Source organism: Eulemur rufifrons, chromosome 9, assembly GCF_041146395.1.
Source record: "Eulemur rufifrons isolate Redbay chromosome 9, OSU_ERuf_1, whole genome shotgun sequence".
NCBI lineage: Eukaryota > Metazoa > Chordata > Mammalia > Primates > Lemuridae > Eulemur > Eulemur rufifrons.
In genome coordinates this window covers 17,115,900-17,134,474 of record NC_090991.1, presented here as the reverse complement: position 1 = coordinate 17,134,474, position 18,575 = coordinate 17,115,900, and the positions used below count along the sequence as shown (strand labels likewise).

General features: G+C 60.1%; 1 protein-coding gene across 2 annotated transcripts; it reads right to left on the bottom strand.

Moving 5' to 3' along the window:
- Positions 1-110: 110 nt before the first annotated feature.
- GIT1 (GIT ArfGAP 1) lies at positions 111-15,753 on the bottom strand. Of its 2 annotated transcripts, XM_069482201.1 has the most exons (21): positions 15,420-15,753; positions 9,780-9,913; positions 9,226-9,338; positions 9,021-9,126; positions 8,254-8,471; positions 8,071-8,165; positions 7,687-7,729; positions 5,544-5,570; positions 5,308-5,356; positions 4,905-4,977; positions 4,240-4,337; positions 3,708-3,819; positions 3,449-3,582; positions 3,105-3,257; positions 2,754-2,984; positions 2,607-2,660; positions 2,359-2,445; positions 2,188-2,261; positions 1,865-2,047; positions 1,670-1,733; positions 111-1,533 (listed from the first exon to the last, which is right to left on the bottom strand). In XM_069482201.1, exons 1-21 carry the CDS (start codon positions 15,469-15,471, stop codon positions 1,321-1,323), a joined length of 2,313 nt encoding a protein of 770 aa, XP_069338302.1. In that variant the 5' UTR covers positions 15,472-15,753; the 3' UTR covers positions 111-1,320. The 2 variants fall into 2 exon arrangements, with proteins under 2 accessions (XP_069338302.1, XP_069338304.1); XM_069482203.1 differs by lacking the exon at positions 5,544-5,570.
- Positions 15,754-18,575: the final 2,822 nt, after the last annotated feature.

The following is an 18,575-nucleotide window of genomic DNA, read 5'->3' as shown; positions in this document are numbered from 1 at the left end:
TTACCAGATGTGGCCTTACCGGGTGCAGGGTTGGGGGTTCTCGGGGCACTTGCAGTCCTCCATTTCACGTCTGGCACCCCACCCCCACTCTGTAAGCATCAGCAGCAGCACATGGTCACTTCTTTATTTTTGATACAAATGTACATGACACATGTCTTGACAGCCCACCCACCAGCACACAGGTAGGGCCTGGCCCCTGGCCTCTTGCAGGGCGGGAAGAGGAGCTGGTAGCGCTGCCATCTGCCTTGCCCACCTTCCCAGGCCTTCAGACGGTGGGACCACAGCAGGTGCAGGTAGTGTTGGTGGGTGCCGGCCTCGCAGAGGTTACGGGGAGGGGACTCTCAGCTCCATAGCCACCAGCTGAGTCAGGGACCCTGGGGAGCCAGCCCCAGGCTCAGGTGCTCAGTCCTCTGCCCCGGCCAGCACACAGTCCCCCTCCACAAGGGAGCAGGAGGAGATGGAGGGAAGTGGTTTCGTTTTAAGTTCATAGAGAAGGAGTACGAGTGGGGGGAGTGGTGAGGAGAGGCGGCGGGCAGGACCACAGCTGGTTACCCTGGTAGTCCCTAGCCCCAGGTGGGGGAAAGGGAGGCTGACCCCCAGCGCCGGTCCCGCTGCTCTGGTTTCCTCACCCTGTGAAACTCCAGATGGACCAGGCCTCCGGAACGGCACTGCCGCCCGCACACTCACACGCAGGCACGCAGGGACACTCAGTTACCACAAAGTTAAAATTAAGGGGTGGGGGATAAGAGAGAGAGAAAAAAAAATTTTCCAGTGTCTGCTGCTGGGGACCCCGGCACACAGGTTGGGGCCCGTGTGCTAGGCAGGGGCTGTTTGGCATTAAAGGAGAGCAGCAAGGGGCTGGTGGCTACAGGGCAGGGACATCCACAGAGATTATGTACAAAGGAGGGGGATGCCCCCGCTCGGCCCCCAATAGGGCTGAACTGGCTCATGGGGGTAGGGTGCATGTAGGGGGAGCTGCCCCGCTTGGAGTGTCCCCACCCGACCTTTTGCTGAGGGTGCCCCAGAGAGCAAGGGGCTGGGAGTGATGTCTTGCAGGCCCCTGCACGCTAGGAGGGAGGGGATGCTATATACAGGGGGGAGGTGCATGGAATGTGGGGACAGAAGCTCCTGCCACCCCACCTCCCCATCCTTGGGGGCTCGAGGGGGTGGGCACCAGGGCACCTGGCTGCCAGGGGAGAGTGGCAGCACTAAGGGCACTTGTGCCAGTGGCTCTGTTGGGGTGGGGATTAGTGTCTGGAGTGGCCCAGTTCCCGTGGCCAGTGAGGTCCCAGGGTGCAGGTGAGGGTGTGGGGAGAGTGGTCACTGCTTTTTCTCTCGGGTGGTGATGGTGACCAGCTGCTTGGCAGCCTTGGCGATGTCATAGGCGCACTGGATCACCTGCTGAGTCAGCAGCTGGAAGTCCACAGGGGCGCCGGGCTCCGGGGGCACTGTCTTCCGGCACTCGCTCTGCAGCCGGTAAGCGCTGGCGTTGAGCAGCCGCAGGGAGCTCCGCACTGGCTCCAGGGCTGGCCTCTGGAGGGAGGGAAGAGGAGGGCTGGGCCTTGGACTTTATGCTGTGAGCCACAACCAGGCACCAGCGTGTCTGTCCACGTCTCCACCCAGGTTCTCTACACCTGCCCTAGCCTGATCCTCTCTGTGGCCCCTGTACCTTCGGGAAGAGAGAGGCCATCTCAGTCACAGCCAAATGGATCTTCTCCGAGCAGGGGACAAAGCTGTAGGGGGAGGGGAGCATATAAATTAGGGGGCTCTTGAGGAAGGTTCCCAGGGACAGTGGAACATGGGCCCCTCTCGTGTCTCCTGCAACACTCCAGAAGCAGACAGGAGCCTGCTCCCCACCCCGTACCTGTCATGCTTGAATTCCTGGGCTGCCCGCAACAATTCCTGAATGTTCTTGGTGACCTGCTCTGTCTTCAGGATGACGTCCTCGGTGCTGGGAAGCCCAGGGTCTAGGTCTCCATCCAGGCTTTCCAACTCTGGGTGGAAGTCTTCCTCTTTGCCCAGCTCCAGAAACCGCTTCCCTTCCAGCCTGCGCCCAGGTTAGAAAAAGAGAGACATTCCAGCCATGGGGCTGCTCACCTCCGACCTCACGCTTTGGGGCTCTGGGACCCTCTCAGCCTCCCCTCAAGGTGTGAGCAGAGCTGGGCTCAAGACCCCAGGGAGCCTCACCCAAGTAGCGGGTCCCCACTTTGCGTGTTCTCGTAGTCGCTGTCGGCACCACTGCCGTGGCGGGAGAGCTTGCTCTGGAGGGTGGGGGAGCGGGTGGGGGGTGAGTGCACAGCTCTCCAGCCCACACAGCCCCCGAGCCCGCCCCTTGGGCATGGGGCGAGGAAATGTTACCGCGTGGCGGCTTCCTTCCTGGGAGCACGACAGCAGTGGGGAGGAGGGAGTGAAGGGCACGGCTGAGGCAGACACCCCTTTCCGGATCTGCAACCCAGGGCAGAGCTGGAGTCAGCGTCCCCTCCCCTCCACCCACTGCCCAGCTTTCCCTTCGGCCCGGCCTTGGGCATCGAGCACAGAGCCTGACTGCCACTGGATTTAGCACCTACTGGCTGGAATTGGACCCTCCTTCCCCAGACCCTGCTTACCCGGTAGAGGCCAGCAGGAACGTGCACCGAATAGATGGCGTCATCCTCTAGCTCCTGAGGGTGTTGCACAGTGAGCGTCACAGTGGGCCCTGTGCTAACCCCAGCCCTCTGTCTCCCCACGCCGTGAGACCCCCCAGGGCAACTCACAGTGCTGTGGAAAGGCTGTAGCCGCGTGGTGAGCTCGTCCCCAGGAGGGCCCCCAAAGGGCTTCAGGGCGGAGCCTGGTTCATACATGGAGAAGGCCTGGCGGTCCCTGCGGTGGGTGCTCCCACTAGGCCCCATGGGTGTGTGTTCCGCCCGCTCGCTGGGGAGTGGGGGTGTGGGCACCGGCCCTGGCGGCTGCCGGAGCTGCAGATTCTCCGCCTGCAGCTTATGGATCTGTCAGTGCAGGGTGGCATCAAACTCTGAGTCCAGGCAGCCCCTGAACCTCTGGGTGAGGGCCATCCTCCCTCCAGGGGTCCTGGGGCTCTCCATTCCCACTGAGGCTGCAGCCCTCACCTCCCTCTGCAGCCTCCGGAGCTCATCACTCAAGCTACTGTTGACCTTCATGAGCTGCTGCACTTTTGCCTCGGAGGTAGCCAGGGCCTTCTTCAGCTCCAGGTACTCCTGCAGCGTCACAGCCCCGTCGGATAGGTCGGAGGAGTCCATGCTCTGCAGAGAGATGTGAGCCGTCAGCCACCAGGGGCAACGGAGCAGATACCCTTGGGGGCGGTTATTGAGGCTGTCACCAGACCACTTGTCCCCAAGGCCCTGGGGCTACTAGAAGATAGAGCTGGGCCTTGATGGAGGCTTGGGGTGAGGGCACCAGGGAGTGGGTGGAAGGGCAGGGACAGTGCTCAGACCCGGGCACGGTTGTTCCGAGTGGCACCAGCGCTGCGCAGGGGCTCCTGGTCGGTGTCCTCGTCGGAGGCCACACTGTCGTAGTCGTGCTGGTCGTCGAGGTCACTCTGGCTCCTCGCAGACAGCTCGAGGTTGTCTGAGGACACAAGGCTTGCCACTCAGGGCTCAGCCACACAGCCGTCTATCCTATCACCCCCACACAAAGGGAGCCACCAAAGAGAGCATCCTGCAACAGCGCCTGTGCCATCCACGCCCTCCCACCTGTGGGGCTGCTCAGGCTCTTGCCCTGCTGTCTCCGCTTGGCCTCGCTGAGAATGTCGATGATCAGGGTGGCGAACTCTCGGGCATTGAAGCGGGCCAACTTCTGACGCCCCTGCAAGGCAGAGAGGGCCAGGCTTGCATGAGGGGCCCCCCCTTGTGGCTGACACACAGGGGTGAGGACAAAGCTGCAAGGCGATGTCCTACCATCCAACTTAACCACAGCTGAAAAATCCCAGCCTGACTTCACCGGGCCAATCAGCAGCCACGGCCAGCCCCAAGGCCAGGGTCAGACATGGTACAGAGTCAGGAATCTACTCGAGCTCTTAGGAAGGGGCTAGAACACCCACCAGAGCCGCTAACCAATGCTTGAAAGAACAGCCTCTTCCCCCTTCCCAAATCCCAGTGCCAGCCAGGCCCTACGGGAGGCCTTAGTGAGGGGTGCAGAGCTGGCCCAGGCCCCAGCCCACTACGGGCTGAGGAGGGACCCAGGCAGAGGGGAGACGGCCCCAGGCCCCCAACCCTGCCCTCTCACCTGATTCCTTGTGGCTGAGTATTCTGGGTTAACGGGAAGGAAGGGCACAGCACTGCGCTCTGTCACCAGGGTGCTGTGGTTCTGGGTAGCCAGCCACACTGTCAGGGAGGGACAGGCGCAGATCAGCTGCGGTGGCCAGGCCCCCACAGTGGAGATGGGGAAGTGTGGGACACAGCCTTCCCAGCTGTCCCCATGCCCACTGAGCACTGGTGTTCAAAACAGGGTGGTCTTCGGTGTGCAGAGCTAGGCTGGGTCGGGCGAGGCTGGACGAGGCTGGCCGGGAACTGACGAAGGGAACAAGGCCAGTCCAGACCCAGAATTTGGGCTGGAATCTGGCTGTGGCCAGGAAGGAGTGATGCAGGGGGGTGGAGCGGGACTGGGGAGACAGCCAAAGTGGGAGGCTGCCGAATGGAGAGGAGCCCAGTCTGCGGGAGGGGGCTGGGAGGGGCAGGCTGGCAGCCTCCAGCTCAGCGCCCTGCCCAGCCTGGAAAGCTCACAGCCGGCAGGGCTCGTCTGCAGGCCTCTGAGCGGCCCAGCCCCAGGCACCCCTTCTGCGTCCCATTCAAGGAGCAGAGACCCACGCCAGGCCCCAGCCCTTCCCCTGCAGGGGTGGCACTCTTGCCCTAAGCACCCAGGCCTCCGATGCTCTCCTGTCCCTGACTCACCCGCATCATTTTCTCTTCGATCCACCTCGTCATATACGTCCATGGCGAGCTCCTCAAAAAGCCGGTTGCTGAGCTGGAGGCAGAGAGGGGAACCCAGGTTTTGTCAGATCAGTAGGCCCAGTGTCAACAAGGCCAGCTTGCCAGGATGCCGTGAGATGCGGGGAATGGCTCGTGTCCCTGTGCCGCCCAGCCCCTATGCTCTCTGAAATGGGTAGGGGTCTGCGTGCCGAGCCCCAAGGTGGGAGAGGACAGAGGGAGGCCAGACCAGTCCGTTCCCTCGTGGGGAGGTCGCGGTGAGGGGACTGGTGAGGCCAGTGAGGGGCAGGTCGGAGGAAGGGGAGCAGCAGCAGTAGGGCGGGGTGGAGGGCAGCTCCAGCGCTAGGGCCTGTCTGGGGAGACTTACTGCCTGCAGCTTCTTCTTGGCGGCTTTGGCCAATTCAGACAGGTCCAGGCTGTGGACAGAGGGAGAGAAGAAAGGGGAGGAGGGGACAGACCAGACATGAGAGGTGGCCAGGCCCCCGCCGGTGACTGCCCAAACATGCAGGGACCCCAGGGAGACAAACACCCAGATGCTACACACCCAAGTGCCTCCCCGCCCTACCCAACCTCCAGGCCTGCTGCCCCGCAGGCACGATATACCTCTGAGACATGCACTTTTGCCGAGATCTAAGTCCAGAGGAAGGCAGCAGAGGGAAGAACAGGACAGAGGCAGCAATTACGCAGGAGCAGGGCAGCACACGCCTTCTCACAGCAGGCCCAGACCCATCTCCACGCACGCCCGACCCAGAGGGTACAAAGCCGAATTCCTCTCGCCCCCCAGCCTGCTCCTCTGGCTTTCTCTCTCAGTGACCCGTTCGCCCAGCACCAGTGTCAGTCGCCTGGCAGTCACCTAAGTCTCTCTCGCACTCAAGTGCTAGCCAAGCCCCCCTGTTCTGCCACCATTTCCTCTTGCCTGGGCTTTGCAACAGTTTCTTAATCCACCTCCCTACTCCCAGTCTTGTCCCCATAATGCTTTCTCCATCTAGCAGCCACAGTGACCTTTTCTTTGTTTTTTTTTTTTATTCAGGGTCTTGCTCTGTCATCCAGGTTACAGTGCAGTGGCATCATCATAGCTCACTGCAAACCCAAACTCTTAGGCTCAGGTGATCCTCCTGCCTCAGCCTCCCAAGTAGCTGGGACTACAGGTGGGTGCCACCATGCCCGACTAATTTTTTCTATATATATTTTTAGCTGTCCATATAATTTCTTCCTATTTTTAGTAGAGACGGGGTCTCGCTCTTGCTCAGGCTGGGCTCAAGCGATCCTCCCGCCTCGGCCTCCCAGAGTGCTAGGATGACAGGCTTGAGCCACTGTGCCCGGGCAGTGTGATCTTTTTGACACACCTGGCTGCGCTACCCCTTGCCATAAAACACTGCAATAATGACAGGTGCATACGGCAGACTCACACGTCAACAAACAGCTCACTGAAAAACATATGCTAAATGCTTTGCATGCATCATCTTATACTATTTAATCCCCTCAACAGCCCTGAAAAACAGGTATTCTCATCCCCATTGCCAGGAGAGGTAACCACCAAGGCTCAGAGAGGTCAGGTAGCCTGCCTCAAGTCACACAGCCAGTGAGTGGCAAAGCTGACTGCACACATCTACGCTCGAACACTGCCCTCGGGATGGTCACAGCTCTTGCTGAAGCTCACAGGGCGGCTCATTCTTTCACCCGTCCCCATTCCAGTCTTGCTCCTGGGATTCCCTGCCTCTCACCTTATGCTCCAGCCACACGAGCTGCCTCAGTCCCTGGCATGGCACTTTGAACCTCTATGTCTCTGCCCTTCTTCCCACACTTCCCACAATGGACTGTAACCGCCTCACAAGGCTGCCTCCCTGTCTAGACTGTGAGCTCCTCGGGGGAAGGGACTGTATCTGAGTTACCTCTGTGGCTCCCCTGCCAAGAGCAGCAGCTAGCTCTGGGAGGCGCTCAGTTAACGTGTCATCGAATGTATGCCTACATATGGGTGTGTTCACCACACACACACACACACACACACACGCAGAATCAGACTAAAGAAGTAGGGGGTCTTGGGAGGTCTCAGAACAGAGGCAGTCTGGGTTTAAGGATCTGAGTTGCCTAGGCCTGACTGTCCCCATCTGTCCACACAGGCCCTTGGGGAGGGAGAGAGGCTCCTCCAAATCCAGGCCAGCAGGCACAGCCTGGCACGAAGCCGTGGCCATCAGAGGTGGCCACCAGGTGGCACTAGCACCCATCTTGTGAGCTGGGTGAGTGGCTGGGGGTGTCCCACACTACCTGGGCACTCAAGGCCTCCCAGATTAGAGGCAGAAACACCTCATTTATTCCCTGCCCCAGGGCCCCTGCCTAACTTCTGAACATGCCACAGAGGCCTGGCCAGTAGTCTCAAAGTTAGTCAGATTCCTGGAGCCCACCCATCTTTTCACTGACCAGCAGAAGCTTGTCTGAAGTTTTACAGCGGGGTTGGTGCCACTGGGGCAGAATGCAGTGGTCTACTCTCCCAGCCTGGGGGTCGTTTCTTGTACCTAAGCCCTCGATGTACTTGATGGTCATGGGGCTCAGGCTGTGCTGACCAAGTGCTGAGCTGACATTTCCTACCTGCCTTGGGGCCCCAGCATTAGGGACTAAGGACTAGGCTGTGAGAGGCCTGTGTCTCCAGCCCCTGGGGGATGGGGAGTGGGAGGGGTGGAGGCCTGGGGGCCAGGCATCCGCATGGCATCCAACACCCTCTGGGAAGGGGCATCAGGTGGGCACTCACCTGTCAGCCATCTGTGGGATGATGTAATGCCCATTCTTGTGATCTGAACAAAAATAAAAATGCCAAGTCACTCACTGGTGCTGGGTGGCTTCAGCAGCTGGGAGCCCACCTCACTGCCATGAGCAGGGCTTGGCACCCAGAAGTGTTAGGGTTTTACGAAGGAGGGCAGGCCACCCCCAAGAGCACTGGGAGCTGGCTGGAAGTACGCCCACCCCCACTCCCTAGCCACAGCGTGCTGCAACCCAGAGCCTGCAGCAATTTCACAGGAGCCAGTTGCCTAGCAACGCTGTTCCCCAGCCGCTCTGTCACTACGGCACCTGCTGCCAGGGTGTGTCCAGGTCCCACCTGCCTGGCCCAGCCAGGCCCTCCCCATGCTCTGCTCACCTGGCTTGCGTCCACAGAGGTAGAAGGCCAACCGGTCAGTGAGCTCATACTGGCACTCGACTAGCCTTTCCGCCAGTTCATGGTGCCCCGCCTGCCTGTGGGGAGGGGGTAGGGCTCAGCCCTGCAGCAGCAGCCCACTCCGCCACCCATCCACCCACACCTCGCCCTTCAGCCGACCCTCACCTCGCATAGTCAATGGGTGTGCGGCCATTAACGTCAGGGGAGCCAGGGTCAGCCCCATACACTACGAGCAGCTCGGCCTGCAGTGTCTGCCCTGCCTTGGCAGCCACATGCAGAGGTGTGGTGCCCTTCTCTGGGTGGAAGAAGTTGGCCTGGGCACCCAGGGATAGCAGGCGCAAACACGTCTCCAAGTTGCCTGTCCGCACACTCGAGTGCAGTTGCTGCAAGGAGCAGAGTGTGCAGTAAATACAAGAGTGCACAAGGTGTACCGGACCTCAAGCTGTACCTAGCCCAGGCTGTCCCTGGGACTCCTACCAGCAACAAAGGGCCCTGCCAAAATCAGACCACGTCAGGGAGGACAGAGGCTTCCCAGTAGGTGTTAATGCCAACTGATAAATGCTGCCTTTAGTCGCCACCTACCACACGTGCTGTGTGCTCTGCTTAGAACATATTATCTTTGAGGTAGGTGCTGTCACTTCTTTCCCATTTTACAGATGAGGAAACTGAGGCTCTGGGAGTCTAAGCAACTGCCCCAAGTTTTCCCAGCTTTTGAGTGGCAGCTGGGGAGCCTTGAGTGTCCACTTCGGAGCTGCAGAGCTTTGGCCACTTGCCTGACCAAGCAATCTTGTCTGCCACCATGCCCTCTGTTCTCCCATCACCTGGCTGCCTTTGGGTCTTAGGGCTCAGTGGCGACAAAGGAGAGGTCTTCAGGGTGTTGGGGGTGGGAAGAAGAGGAAAGGCCCACCCATCCATCGTAAGGCCCCTCAAACCTTGCTGAGGTCTTTGGCAGTGACCCCATCATCGTCCCGGCAGGGAAGCTTGTGCACAAACGCCAGCATCTGGTACTTGGCCCTGATGAACTCTGACTTGATGGGGCTGCATGGGGTACACAGGAGGAAACGGGGAGCAGAGTGAGAGAGGCTAGTCACCTTGCCACCTCTGGGCTCCTGCCCACCACCCCTCCAGCCCACTCACTGGACTTTGTCTTGGGGGTTGGCTTTGCGCCTGCCGCTCTGCACTTGTGCGGGGTCCAGCAGGGAGTGCTCCCAGATGGAGTTGGCCCCGTTGCTGGCGAGCGTGTGCACCATCTGCAGGGAAGAGATGCCAAGTCAGAGAATGCCCACTGCGTGCAGGGCACTGGGGGAAACACCTCCTGAGCGCCTGCTGCAGCTGGCATGGCTGAAAACTCTACTGAGAGGGCCTACTGTGTGCCTCACACCATCACGCCTCCATCCAGTCCAGCCACCCACAGACACGGATGCTGTTTAGCACTTTAGGTTGAATGGTGAGCATGCCAAGGCTCAGAGAGGTTAGGTAACTTGCTCACACTACATGGCCAAGCTAGTAAGTGGCAAGGCTGGCGTGAGACTTCCCTTTCTGCATGAGGTGAGTGGATGGGTGGAAAGGGTCGAGGTTAGGCTCTGCCCCAGGTAGGTGCTGGTCCTGGTAAGCTGCAGATTCCAGACAGGTGTGTATGTGGGTGTGGGGGAGATATGGGAAAGGAAGAACCGCCCAGCCTAGCCCCGTACCTGCAGCAGCGTGGGAGGCCAGGCGCTGTGGCGAAGGTGCTTGACAATGGAGATGTGGCGTCCCAGGCTCCGGTGTACACTGCAGCACTCGTCACACACCAGCACACCCCTGCTGATGGATGCCCAGCCAGGGTCTGCCGGGGTGAGGGTGGGGGTCAGCCAGAGCCAACAACAGGCGAGACCCACTGAGCACCTGCTCTGGGCCAGTACTGTGTATGCTTCAGTACTTCACCCAGGTCACTCACTCAGTCCCCCACAGCCTGGAAGCTGGGACCATCAGTATGCCCAGGATACCGAAGAAGGTTACCCAAGGGCTTACAGCTGCGGGGCCGACAGTCATGTCCTTTCTTATACATCTCTGCCCCTCCGGGATGTGCAGTCCCCAGAGCCCATTCAGCAGGCACAGCTTCCTGTCCTGCAGCCACTGCTACCAGTCTCACAGCCTTTTCCTAGGAAACAAGGCTGCTGCCCCAGTCCTTCTCGCAGGGAGGCAGGAATCCCGTAGGGGACGCGACCCTGATGTTATGTGCCAGACACCCCCGGGCACCCCTCCTGTTCTGGGTCAGTGCCATGTCTCTCCTGCACCCAGGCTTCTGCTGGAACCCGCCTGACCAACTGCACCCTCCACGGACTCCCACCCCTGCCCTTGCGCCGGCAAGTGAGAGGCCCTGCATGCCTGAGCCTCCTGCCACCATCACTGAGGGTGTTAGCTAGAGCTCCTCTTGAGGAGGACGGACAGAGCAGAGGGGCCAGCCTTCATTGTGCACACACTGTGTACCAGCTGGGAGCATTACATAGGATTCCTCTCCCAACTGTCGGGCGAGGTAGGAAATGCTATCTCTGTTTTACAGGTGAGGAAACAGTGGCTCAGAGAGATTAGAGGGCTTACTCAAGGTCACACAGCTAATGGACAGAATTGCCAGGATGCACATCCAGGCACTTGGACACCCGAGACCATGCCATGTCCTCACTTGCTGCTGTCCCTCTGCCCCTGCAGCCCCAGGTGAGCAAGGCCCTGGGAGCCACTCTCTGCTCCCTGGGGAGAAGGGAACTTTGGAAACAAGAAGGCAGGCCAGGGCTGGGTGGGAGCTCACAGGGTCCTTCTCAAGGGCAGAGGAGATCCCACCCATCCCAGGCCCCTCTGGGACAGGGGGAGGAGACAGCTGCATACAACTCAGGCGGCGGAAAGGTCACGGGGGAGAAAGCAGCCATTGTGTGCCGCTGAGAGTGGGGGCAGGGAGCTCTCTCCCAGGACACTCTGCTCTGCCCAGGCCCCCACCCTGACTCAGGAAGCCCTGTCCTGGTGGGGCGGGGGGCTGGCTTTCTGCCTTGCCCTGGAGGCTCAGAGTGTTCAGAAGTGGGTCCCCACAGGGGAGGGACAGGCTTAGGGGGGACGAGACTCTTTCCCAACCAGAAGAGAATTCTCAGGCCCTTCCCCTCCAAGGACTTCCATCAAAGTTCCCAGGCAAATTGTGAGGAAACTGAGTCAGGGGCCCAGCCTGAGCTCCGCTCACAGCAAGTGTCTCCCAGTAAGGTGTGGAAACAGGAAGTGAAAGGGAGGCCTATCCTTGGGTCTAGGCTTTTTTAGGGACACTCCCAAAATAGGGCAACAGAGGGATGCACAAGGTGACCGCCATATACCTTCCAGGGGGCTGATTCCAGGGGCTCAGAAGGGACCAGCCATCTATGCCAAGAGGGGGAGCCCTAGGGCACACTTTTGTGTTGGCTTCACCAGAACAGTGAGGCCCCCCCAGGCATGGAAAACTCCCTCTCGCCACTCCAAACACCACTGGGTCAGGGGGCTTCCCGCCAGCCACCTTCAGCAGCCCAGGCAGGAAGCCGGAAATGATGCAGCCTAAATTCCTCTTGCTGAAATGGTGGGGTTTCCTGTAAGTGGGGAGCCGCCCAGGCCAGGATCATAAATGGGCTGCCCTGAGGCCTCCACCCCAGGCCTGTGGTCCTACCGGAGAGGCCGGGCCTGGAAGGGCTGATCAGATATCCAGGGCCACTGGCTCTAGCGCCCTAAGCCATGGGCAGACCAGATGTGATGAGTCCCTGGGTAGAGTAGGGACCAGGAAACCAGGATCAGGGGAACGGTCTAAGGCTTTGCTTCAGCCTGGGGGGGAGGGGCCTTCCCTCTCCTCCAGGTGTCCTGAAATAGGAAGGGTGGGCAGGGGACACAGTCCTGGTCTTGGGTCACACCAGTGCCAGCCCAGTCCTGGATGACACAGACGGGAAGCCCACCCTAACTGTTATATCTACTTTCTCTGTGCAAGGGCCTTGGGTCTACCCAAGGAGGAACCCCGAAGCCCCACCCAAGCCAGTTCCAAAGCAGAAGAGCCAGGAAAGTTTTCGGAAAGTCAAACAGCTACTATATTTATTTATATTTTCTTTTCTCCTCCCCGACTCCCCAGCTACTGTACTTTTAAAGTTAAGGGACTCTTGCCCCCAAGAGGACCCTTGGACCAAAGGTGGGGCAGAAAGGACAAGGAATGTAAGGTTTTGGGGACGTGGTATCTCCTCAGCCCTCCCCAGGCTCTGGCTCAGGTCAGGCTGTGGGTCTGATATGTGTGGGAAGGGAGCAGGAGGGATCCAGTGCCAACCCCAAGGAGGCCTCTACCAAGGTGAATTCATGCCGCCAGCCAATTAGTGGCCTCTGGGGCCAGTAGGTTTGCATGGAAAGGCCAGCCTCAGGCCTCCCTCTCAGATCTTCACGAGACAAGTGGGAAAAGCCCACCACCCTGAAGGCAGGCAAGAGGAATCCATGGGGCAGAGGTTGGAATGGTAGTTACCTTTGGGGGCCCTGACTGGGAGGGGACACAAGGAAGCCCCCTAGAGTGATGGAAATGTTGATCAGAGCAGAGGTCACACAGGTATACACACGTAAAATCCAAGAGGGTGCACAGTAAGGTGCAGGCACTTTGCACACACAAGTTATACCGCCGTGAAAGAGGAAGAAAAGCCCACCATTTGCTGCCCCTCACAGTCTACATTGTGAAGAGGCAAATCAGGCTGCAGCCTCTGTCCTCAGCCTTGCTCACCTGAGATGCCCAGAGGATGGACATCTTGAGGTCTTCACTCCCATCCCTGGGGCTCCCAAAATGGAGAGACCCATGGGGTGAGGAGTGGGCTCTCGACTGATACCATGTGGCAAGGATGGGCAGAGGCAAAGGAAAGGGGGAAACAGATGTTTGAAACTCTTGGACTCCCAAGGCAGGCAGAGACACAGATGGCGCCCAATGAGGGAGCACAAGCTGCCATGGCAGCCATGCCACGTCCAGCTGCCTTGCAACATACTCAAGCTGTATCTCACCTCTGACCTCCATGACCCCTCAAATTAACCAACTACAAAAGGTCCCTGAGCCCACTCCTAGGGCTGGGACTGCAGGCTCCGCTCCCATGATGGTGAGAGAAGCCTGTGACTCTGGGTTGGGATCCAGGGGACTGGCACTGGGTTTGGCCTCCAGACTGCTTGCTGGGTGTCCCCATGCTTCTCTTACCTGAAATGCTACGGGACGAGAATTAGACCAAAAAAAAAGCCATTGCATGCCAGGGCCAGCACTCTAGGGTGGGGGCATGGGGTAACCACAAGCAGCCAGCTGGGGTCCTGACAAGCATCCAGACACTTGGAAAGTGCCAGGCACTACAACAGGTACTGGGATGGGATGATGAATCAGACTGTCCATATCCTGCCCACCTTACCATCCTCACTTTCTTGCTACCCTCCTGACCTGTATTCTGGATTGGGGAAAAGGAGGGATCTGGGGCACAAATGCCCCTGCCAGGTGAAGACTAGGGAAGGAGCTGGGCAGTCCAACACATCTGATAACTCCATTCCTCCCCGAGCCCGCTGGGCACCTGGAACTTCAGCCCCATGTCTGAGTGCGACATGGAAAGCTCAACTGCCTAGCTGGTGCTGCCCTACATCCCGCTGCCCCAGAACCAAGACCACAGAGTCAGAGATAGCAGGCCCCCTAGAAACCATTTCTACTCCAACTTCTTTGCCCCACAGTTGAGGAAACTGAAGCCCAGAGTGAGGAAAGTCTTGGTCACACAATAAACTGGAAACAAAGGCAACACTAAAATCCAGGCTCCTCTGACAGGGTGTCTGCTAAGCCTCTCCCCTCCATGCTGTACCCACCCCACAGAGTTGCAGAACAGCCTGGGACAGACACATATAAAGCAAGGTGTCCTCTTAGCTCTTCCATCTCCAGATCTGCCTGCAGTTGGGGGAAGGAGTCATAGTTTCCAGCTAATTAGGGTTAAGGACACCCACCCCCAGACAGCTCCTCCAGGGCTTTCTAAACCAAGACATGCCCTAAGGGACTTCAGTGTTATAACCACACATGAAGTATTTTGTGCCCCTGCCCCTGCCAGGCATCCAGTTCCCAAAAACTCTAGCTTGGTGTCACCAGGACCACTACAGCATCTGTGGGGCTCAACCTGTTGGGGTCCTGGGCCTATCCAAGAGGTGCCTGGAAGTTACCACAAAACAGCATCCCACTCTCACACTTAATCATGCCCATACTTCCTCTGCAGTTTGCAGACCCCCTGAGCCTGCCCAGGGGTCTCCCAGAGAGACAGCTCCTTTCCTAAAGAGAGGAGGGACAAGGACCAGAGCTTCCTTCCCCAGGCCAGCTGCTGAGCCCCATCACTGGCTCTGTCCTCCCACTTCATGGGGAGGGAGCCACTCTGGATCACTACCCCTCACCTCCTCAGCAGGCCAGGGGCGCTGGCACCAGCCCAGTCCCAATTCTCCTGGGAAGAAAGGAAACACCACGTAAATACAGCCAGGGCACAGGCCAGGAAGCCAGGTGGATGCTGGGAAGCTAGGACACCCTCTTGCCGCTGCTCCCTGTCCATTTCTGGCCAGACTGGGCCAGGGGACCTGGAGGGGTCTGTATCCAGGACAGGGCAATGCCAAGCCCACTTTCCCAAGCAGCCCTTACTGGGGAACAGAAAAAGCTGGGTCCAGCCAAGCTGTTTCCAGTCCCCAGCAGGCCTGGGGATGCCTCCGGGAAGATGCCCAGGTTTGGACTGGCCCCGAATACCAGGCCCTGCAAGGAGCCCCAGCCTTGGGAACCAGGAGCAGGGAGACCTAGGAGTAACCACCTCTTATCTGCTCCTGAGGAAAGTGTATTAGGTCCCCCTGGCGCATCTACCCGTTCTCTGCCCCTTGCCCTCCGCCACCCCGGCCGGCGTGCCGACCATGAGAGCAGCAGGTGCAAGACGCGGGGGTGGCACTGAGATGACACAAAACCACACTCGCCCCCATCTCCGAAACCCTGCCGGCCTCCGCCACAGCCCTCCTGCCACCCCAGGCTGGCGCTTCCGTTTGGATACTGAGATGGAGGTGGAGGGGGCAGCCAGCTGCCCGCTCCCTCAGACTGAGGGGTGGGAGGCGGCGCCGGGAATGTCCTTCCTCGCTTGTCCACGGACTCGACGGAACAGTGGCCCCCCAGGTCGGCTCTCCCGCCAAGGACGCGGCTCCGCAGTGGCCCCGGCCGGGGCCGAAGCTGGAGGCCGCAGCCCCCCACCCCGCCCCGCCCTCCGGCCCCGCACGGCGCTCCCGCCAGGCCCCGGCGCCCGCCCGGCGGCGGCCTGAGTGCGCGGTCCCGCCCCCGGCCCGGCCCCGCTTACCCGGGGCGCTGCAGTCCGCACACACCTCCGCTCGCGGCCCCTTCCGGGACATTCTCAGCGGCGACGCGGCCGCAGCCCTCTGGGCCAGCGTGGGGGGCGCGGGCGGCGGGCCCGGGCGGCGGCGGCGGCCCCTGCTGCCCGGCCCGGCTCCGGCAAGGCCCCGGCGAGGCTCCGCGCGCCCGGCCAACCGTCCGCCCCTGGGGCTGGCCCGGAACCTGCCGTGCCCGCCTGCCCGCTCGCCCTCGGGCGCCCTCCGCCCCGCGCCGCCCCGCGCCGCCCCGCCGCCGCTCGCCGCTCGCTCTCTCCGCCCCCTGTGCGGCTCCCGGCCGCTCCTGCAGGAAGCGGCGCAGGCCCGGCCCACAGGGGGAGGGGCAGCCCACACCCCCGCCCCGCCGCCCGGGCTGCCGGCCGCGCCTCCCGGAGAAAGGAAGCCGGGAGCGCGGGCGGGAGGGGGCGGGGGCGCTTAAAGGGGCCGCGGCCGCCGCCAGGCCCCGGCGGGCCGCTTGGTCTGCGGCCCCGGCCTCTGCTCCGGGCTTCCCAGGCCGAGAGGCAGTGGGAGTCACCCTCACAGCCCCCTCCTCTTCACTTTCGGTGTGGGGGGGTGGTCGGGGGACGCTCGGCCCAGGGTCCAGGGTGGGTGAGCCGGCTTGGGTGGTTATCGGAAGAGAGGCAGGACCTGAGGCCTAGGCTCACTCCCCCCTTCGCGGTCAAAGGGGCTGTGCCTTGGGGTACCTGCCTATCTCTGGCTTGGGTGAGGTGTGTGTCCTGGTCCCCCATGTGTCCACATCTGTGTCCAGGTGTGTGTGTGTGGTCACACTCTTGCTGACAATATGGACGCCCAAGTGCCCGGGAGGTCATGCAGTGTATTCCTCTGCTTCCGGACTAAAAATACATCTATCCCTCCCTCCATGCTTCCATCTAGAGAGGAAAGAATCTGGACGGTTTTAAAAGACCTCCTGAGGAGTGACCACTGTGCATGCATGTGTGGTCACTTGTCATCTGCCTTATATACATCCACGATGTTTCTGGGCCACCAGAGGTGTGTGGGTCCAGAACGTGTGAATATAACATATACGGGCCTTTCATGTGATGGCCTTTCTTCCTGGACTTCACAAGAGAGGCAGTTGAGGGATGTGGGTGAGGGGCAGGGAGCGGAGGTGCAGGCCACACGTGAGTGCACCCCCGCACTGAGCATGCTCCCCCACACACGTGTGCCCCGTGTGCACCCAGCTCCAATCCCTGCTGCAGCAAAAGGCCAGGGCATTCTGCTTGTGGGGAGAGGGCATGGGTGCCCAGGACCAGGCCTGATGCGCAGGTCAGTGATGACACAATTAAGGAAGCGTTCCCCCAGCATCAGGAACTCCTGCTAGGTAACAAGGCTGGGGGGAGTACTTGGACAGGGGTGCCCAAGTTGATTGATTTATCCTAGCGGTGCCAGAGTGGCAGTGACTTGTGGGTGGGCAGGCTCCTTCCCTAGGGGAGATAAGTAATGCTCATGAGTCACACCACCCGAAATACATGCAAAGCAGCCTCCATCGCCTTTAGCTGTGGCCCAGATTGACAAGTTTGTTTGAAATCGCGATCCATGGGATATATTTATAATCGCACCTTAAAAAACATCTCGAAGGCCTCCCCTTCCCCCACAGCCAGCCGCTCAGCTGGTGGGGCTTCTGCAGGCAAAGATACTTCGCGGGTGTATGGGGGGAGCACCACCTGCCGCCCCGTGCTGCACCCTCACCAAAGCGTCCATGGGCTTGGTGGCCCCAGCGGAGGGAAGGGAGGGACGGGAGGAGTGGCCTGGCAGCTCGTACCGGGCGCTCAGCCCACTAGCGGTGGCCGCCCGTTCACCCCCGATCGACCCCCAGCTATGGAATTTCATTTATTAAATGTCGAGGCGGCTGCTGGCAGCCCTGCCACTTGGCTGTCTTTGTTTCTCCGCTGTGTGGGCGCGTCTCGAGCACGTGGCAGCCAGAGCGCGCAGACAGGAGAAAAGCGACCTGGGTTTTGTGTCTATGGCCGCTTAGCAAAAAGAGAACCCGGCTGCCCAGAGGGCAGTTCCCCCGGAATCAGAGCCGAACTCCCCTCTCCTTGGACTCCTGGGCTTTGCAGAGAAGGAAGGATGAGTCACCCCGCTGCCCTCCCCCGCCTGCGCCCCCCATCTCCTGGTTGGCCCAGAGACTACCTGGGAGTAGCCCTGGGACCGCACACTGTCCAAACTTTGTTCCCAACCCCCTCCCCCGCCCCCCGCCCTGTCACAGCCAAGCTTCTGGGCTTGGGGCTGGGAATAAAATGGTTTCTGGGGTTCCCTGTGGAAATGTTACCACCCCAGGAAGCAAGATAGCTAAAGTGGAATCACACACAAGGTTCTGAAAACAATTTAATAAGGAAATATGCAGGCATTCTGCCGGCCACTCCTAGACTCCCCTCCGTCGCTCTAGCCCCCTCCCCACTCCCGGTTGCAGCCATGACGCTCTGCTGACCCCTCGCGGTGGAGGCGGGCAGCGGTCCCGGGCTACGGGAGATGCCAGCTGGCTCCTCCCAGGCGGGAGAAAGGGGCGAGGCAGTCCGCTCCTCCCTCATTTCTTCCCGCCGGGGCCTGGCACCGCAGGGTGTGGAGGAGGAAAGAGAGAAGACCACACAAAGAAACCTGAGAGAGGCGCGGAGAGTTTGCAAGCTTTTGCTGGCACCTCCCACACAAACAGTTCTTGGATTGTTGTTCTAAGCAGGGCCGGTGTGGAATCCCTTATTCCTGCCTCGTTCTAAGGTGGGCTCTAGAAGGCACGGTGCCTGGTCCTGCCACCTGTCTCACTCCGCCTGGTTGGGGGAGGGAGGCGCCGTTTCCAGGGCAGTTATTATCCTTAGCTCACCCCAGGAGGTAGTATCCAGAGTCTCATTTTAGAGGTGAGTGGACTGAAAAACTCAGAAAAATTCCGCAATTTGCTTACAATCAGTAAGAAGGTCTCCAACTCAGATCTGTCTGACATCAGTACCCCCTCCCTCCATGGACTAGGCCTCTTGGTCCTTCCAGCCTTTGCAATTGGCGGCCCCAGAGGCCAGTCCAACTTTTACCACACCCTTTGCAAAGACAGTTCTGGAAGGACCTCTCTGTCCTGGCGTCATTCAGGAAGGAGACAGTCTCTGGAATCAGTCACTTCC

Coding starts and splice junctions, on each gene's coding strand:
- GIT1 (XM_069482201.1), bottom strand. CDS start 15,471: ATGTCCCGGAAGGGGCCGCGAGCGGAGGTGTGTGCGGACTGCAGCGCC. Junction 7,730..8,070: donor CCTCTGTGGACGCAAGCCAG/GTGAGCAGAGCA, acceptor ATTTTTGTTCAG/ATCACAAGAATGGGCATTAC. Junction 3,258..3,448: donor CTCGGAACAACCGTGCCCGG/GTCTGAGCACTG, acceptor ATCTCTCTGCAG/AGCATGGACTCCTCCGACCT.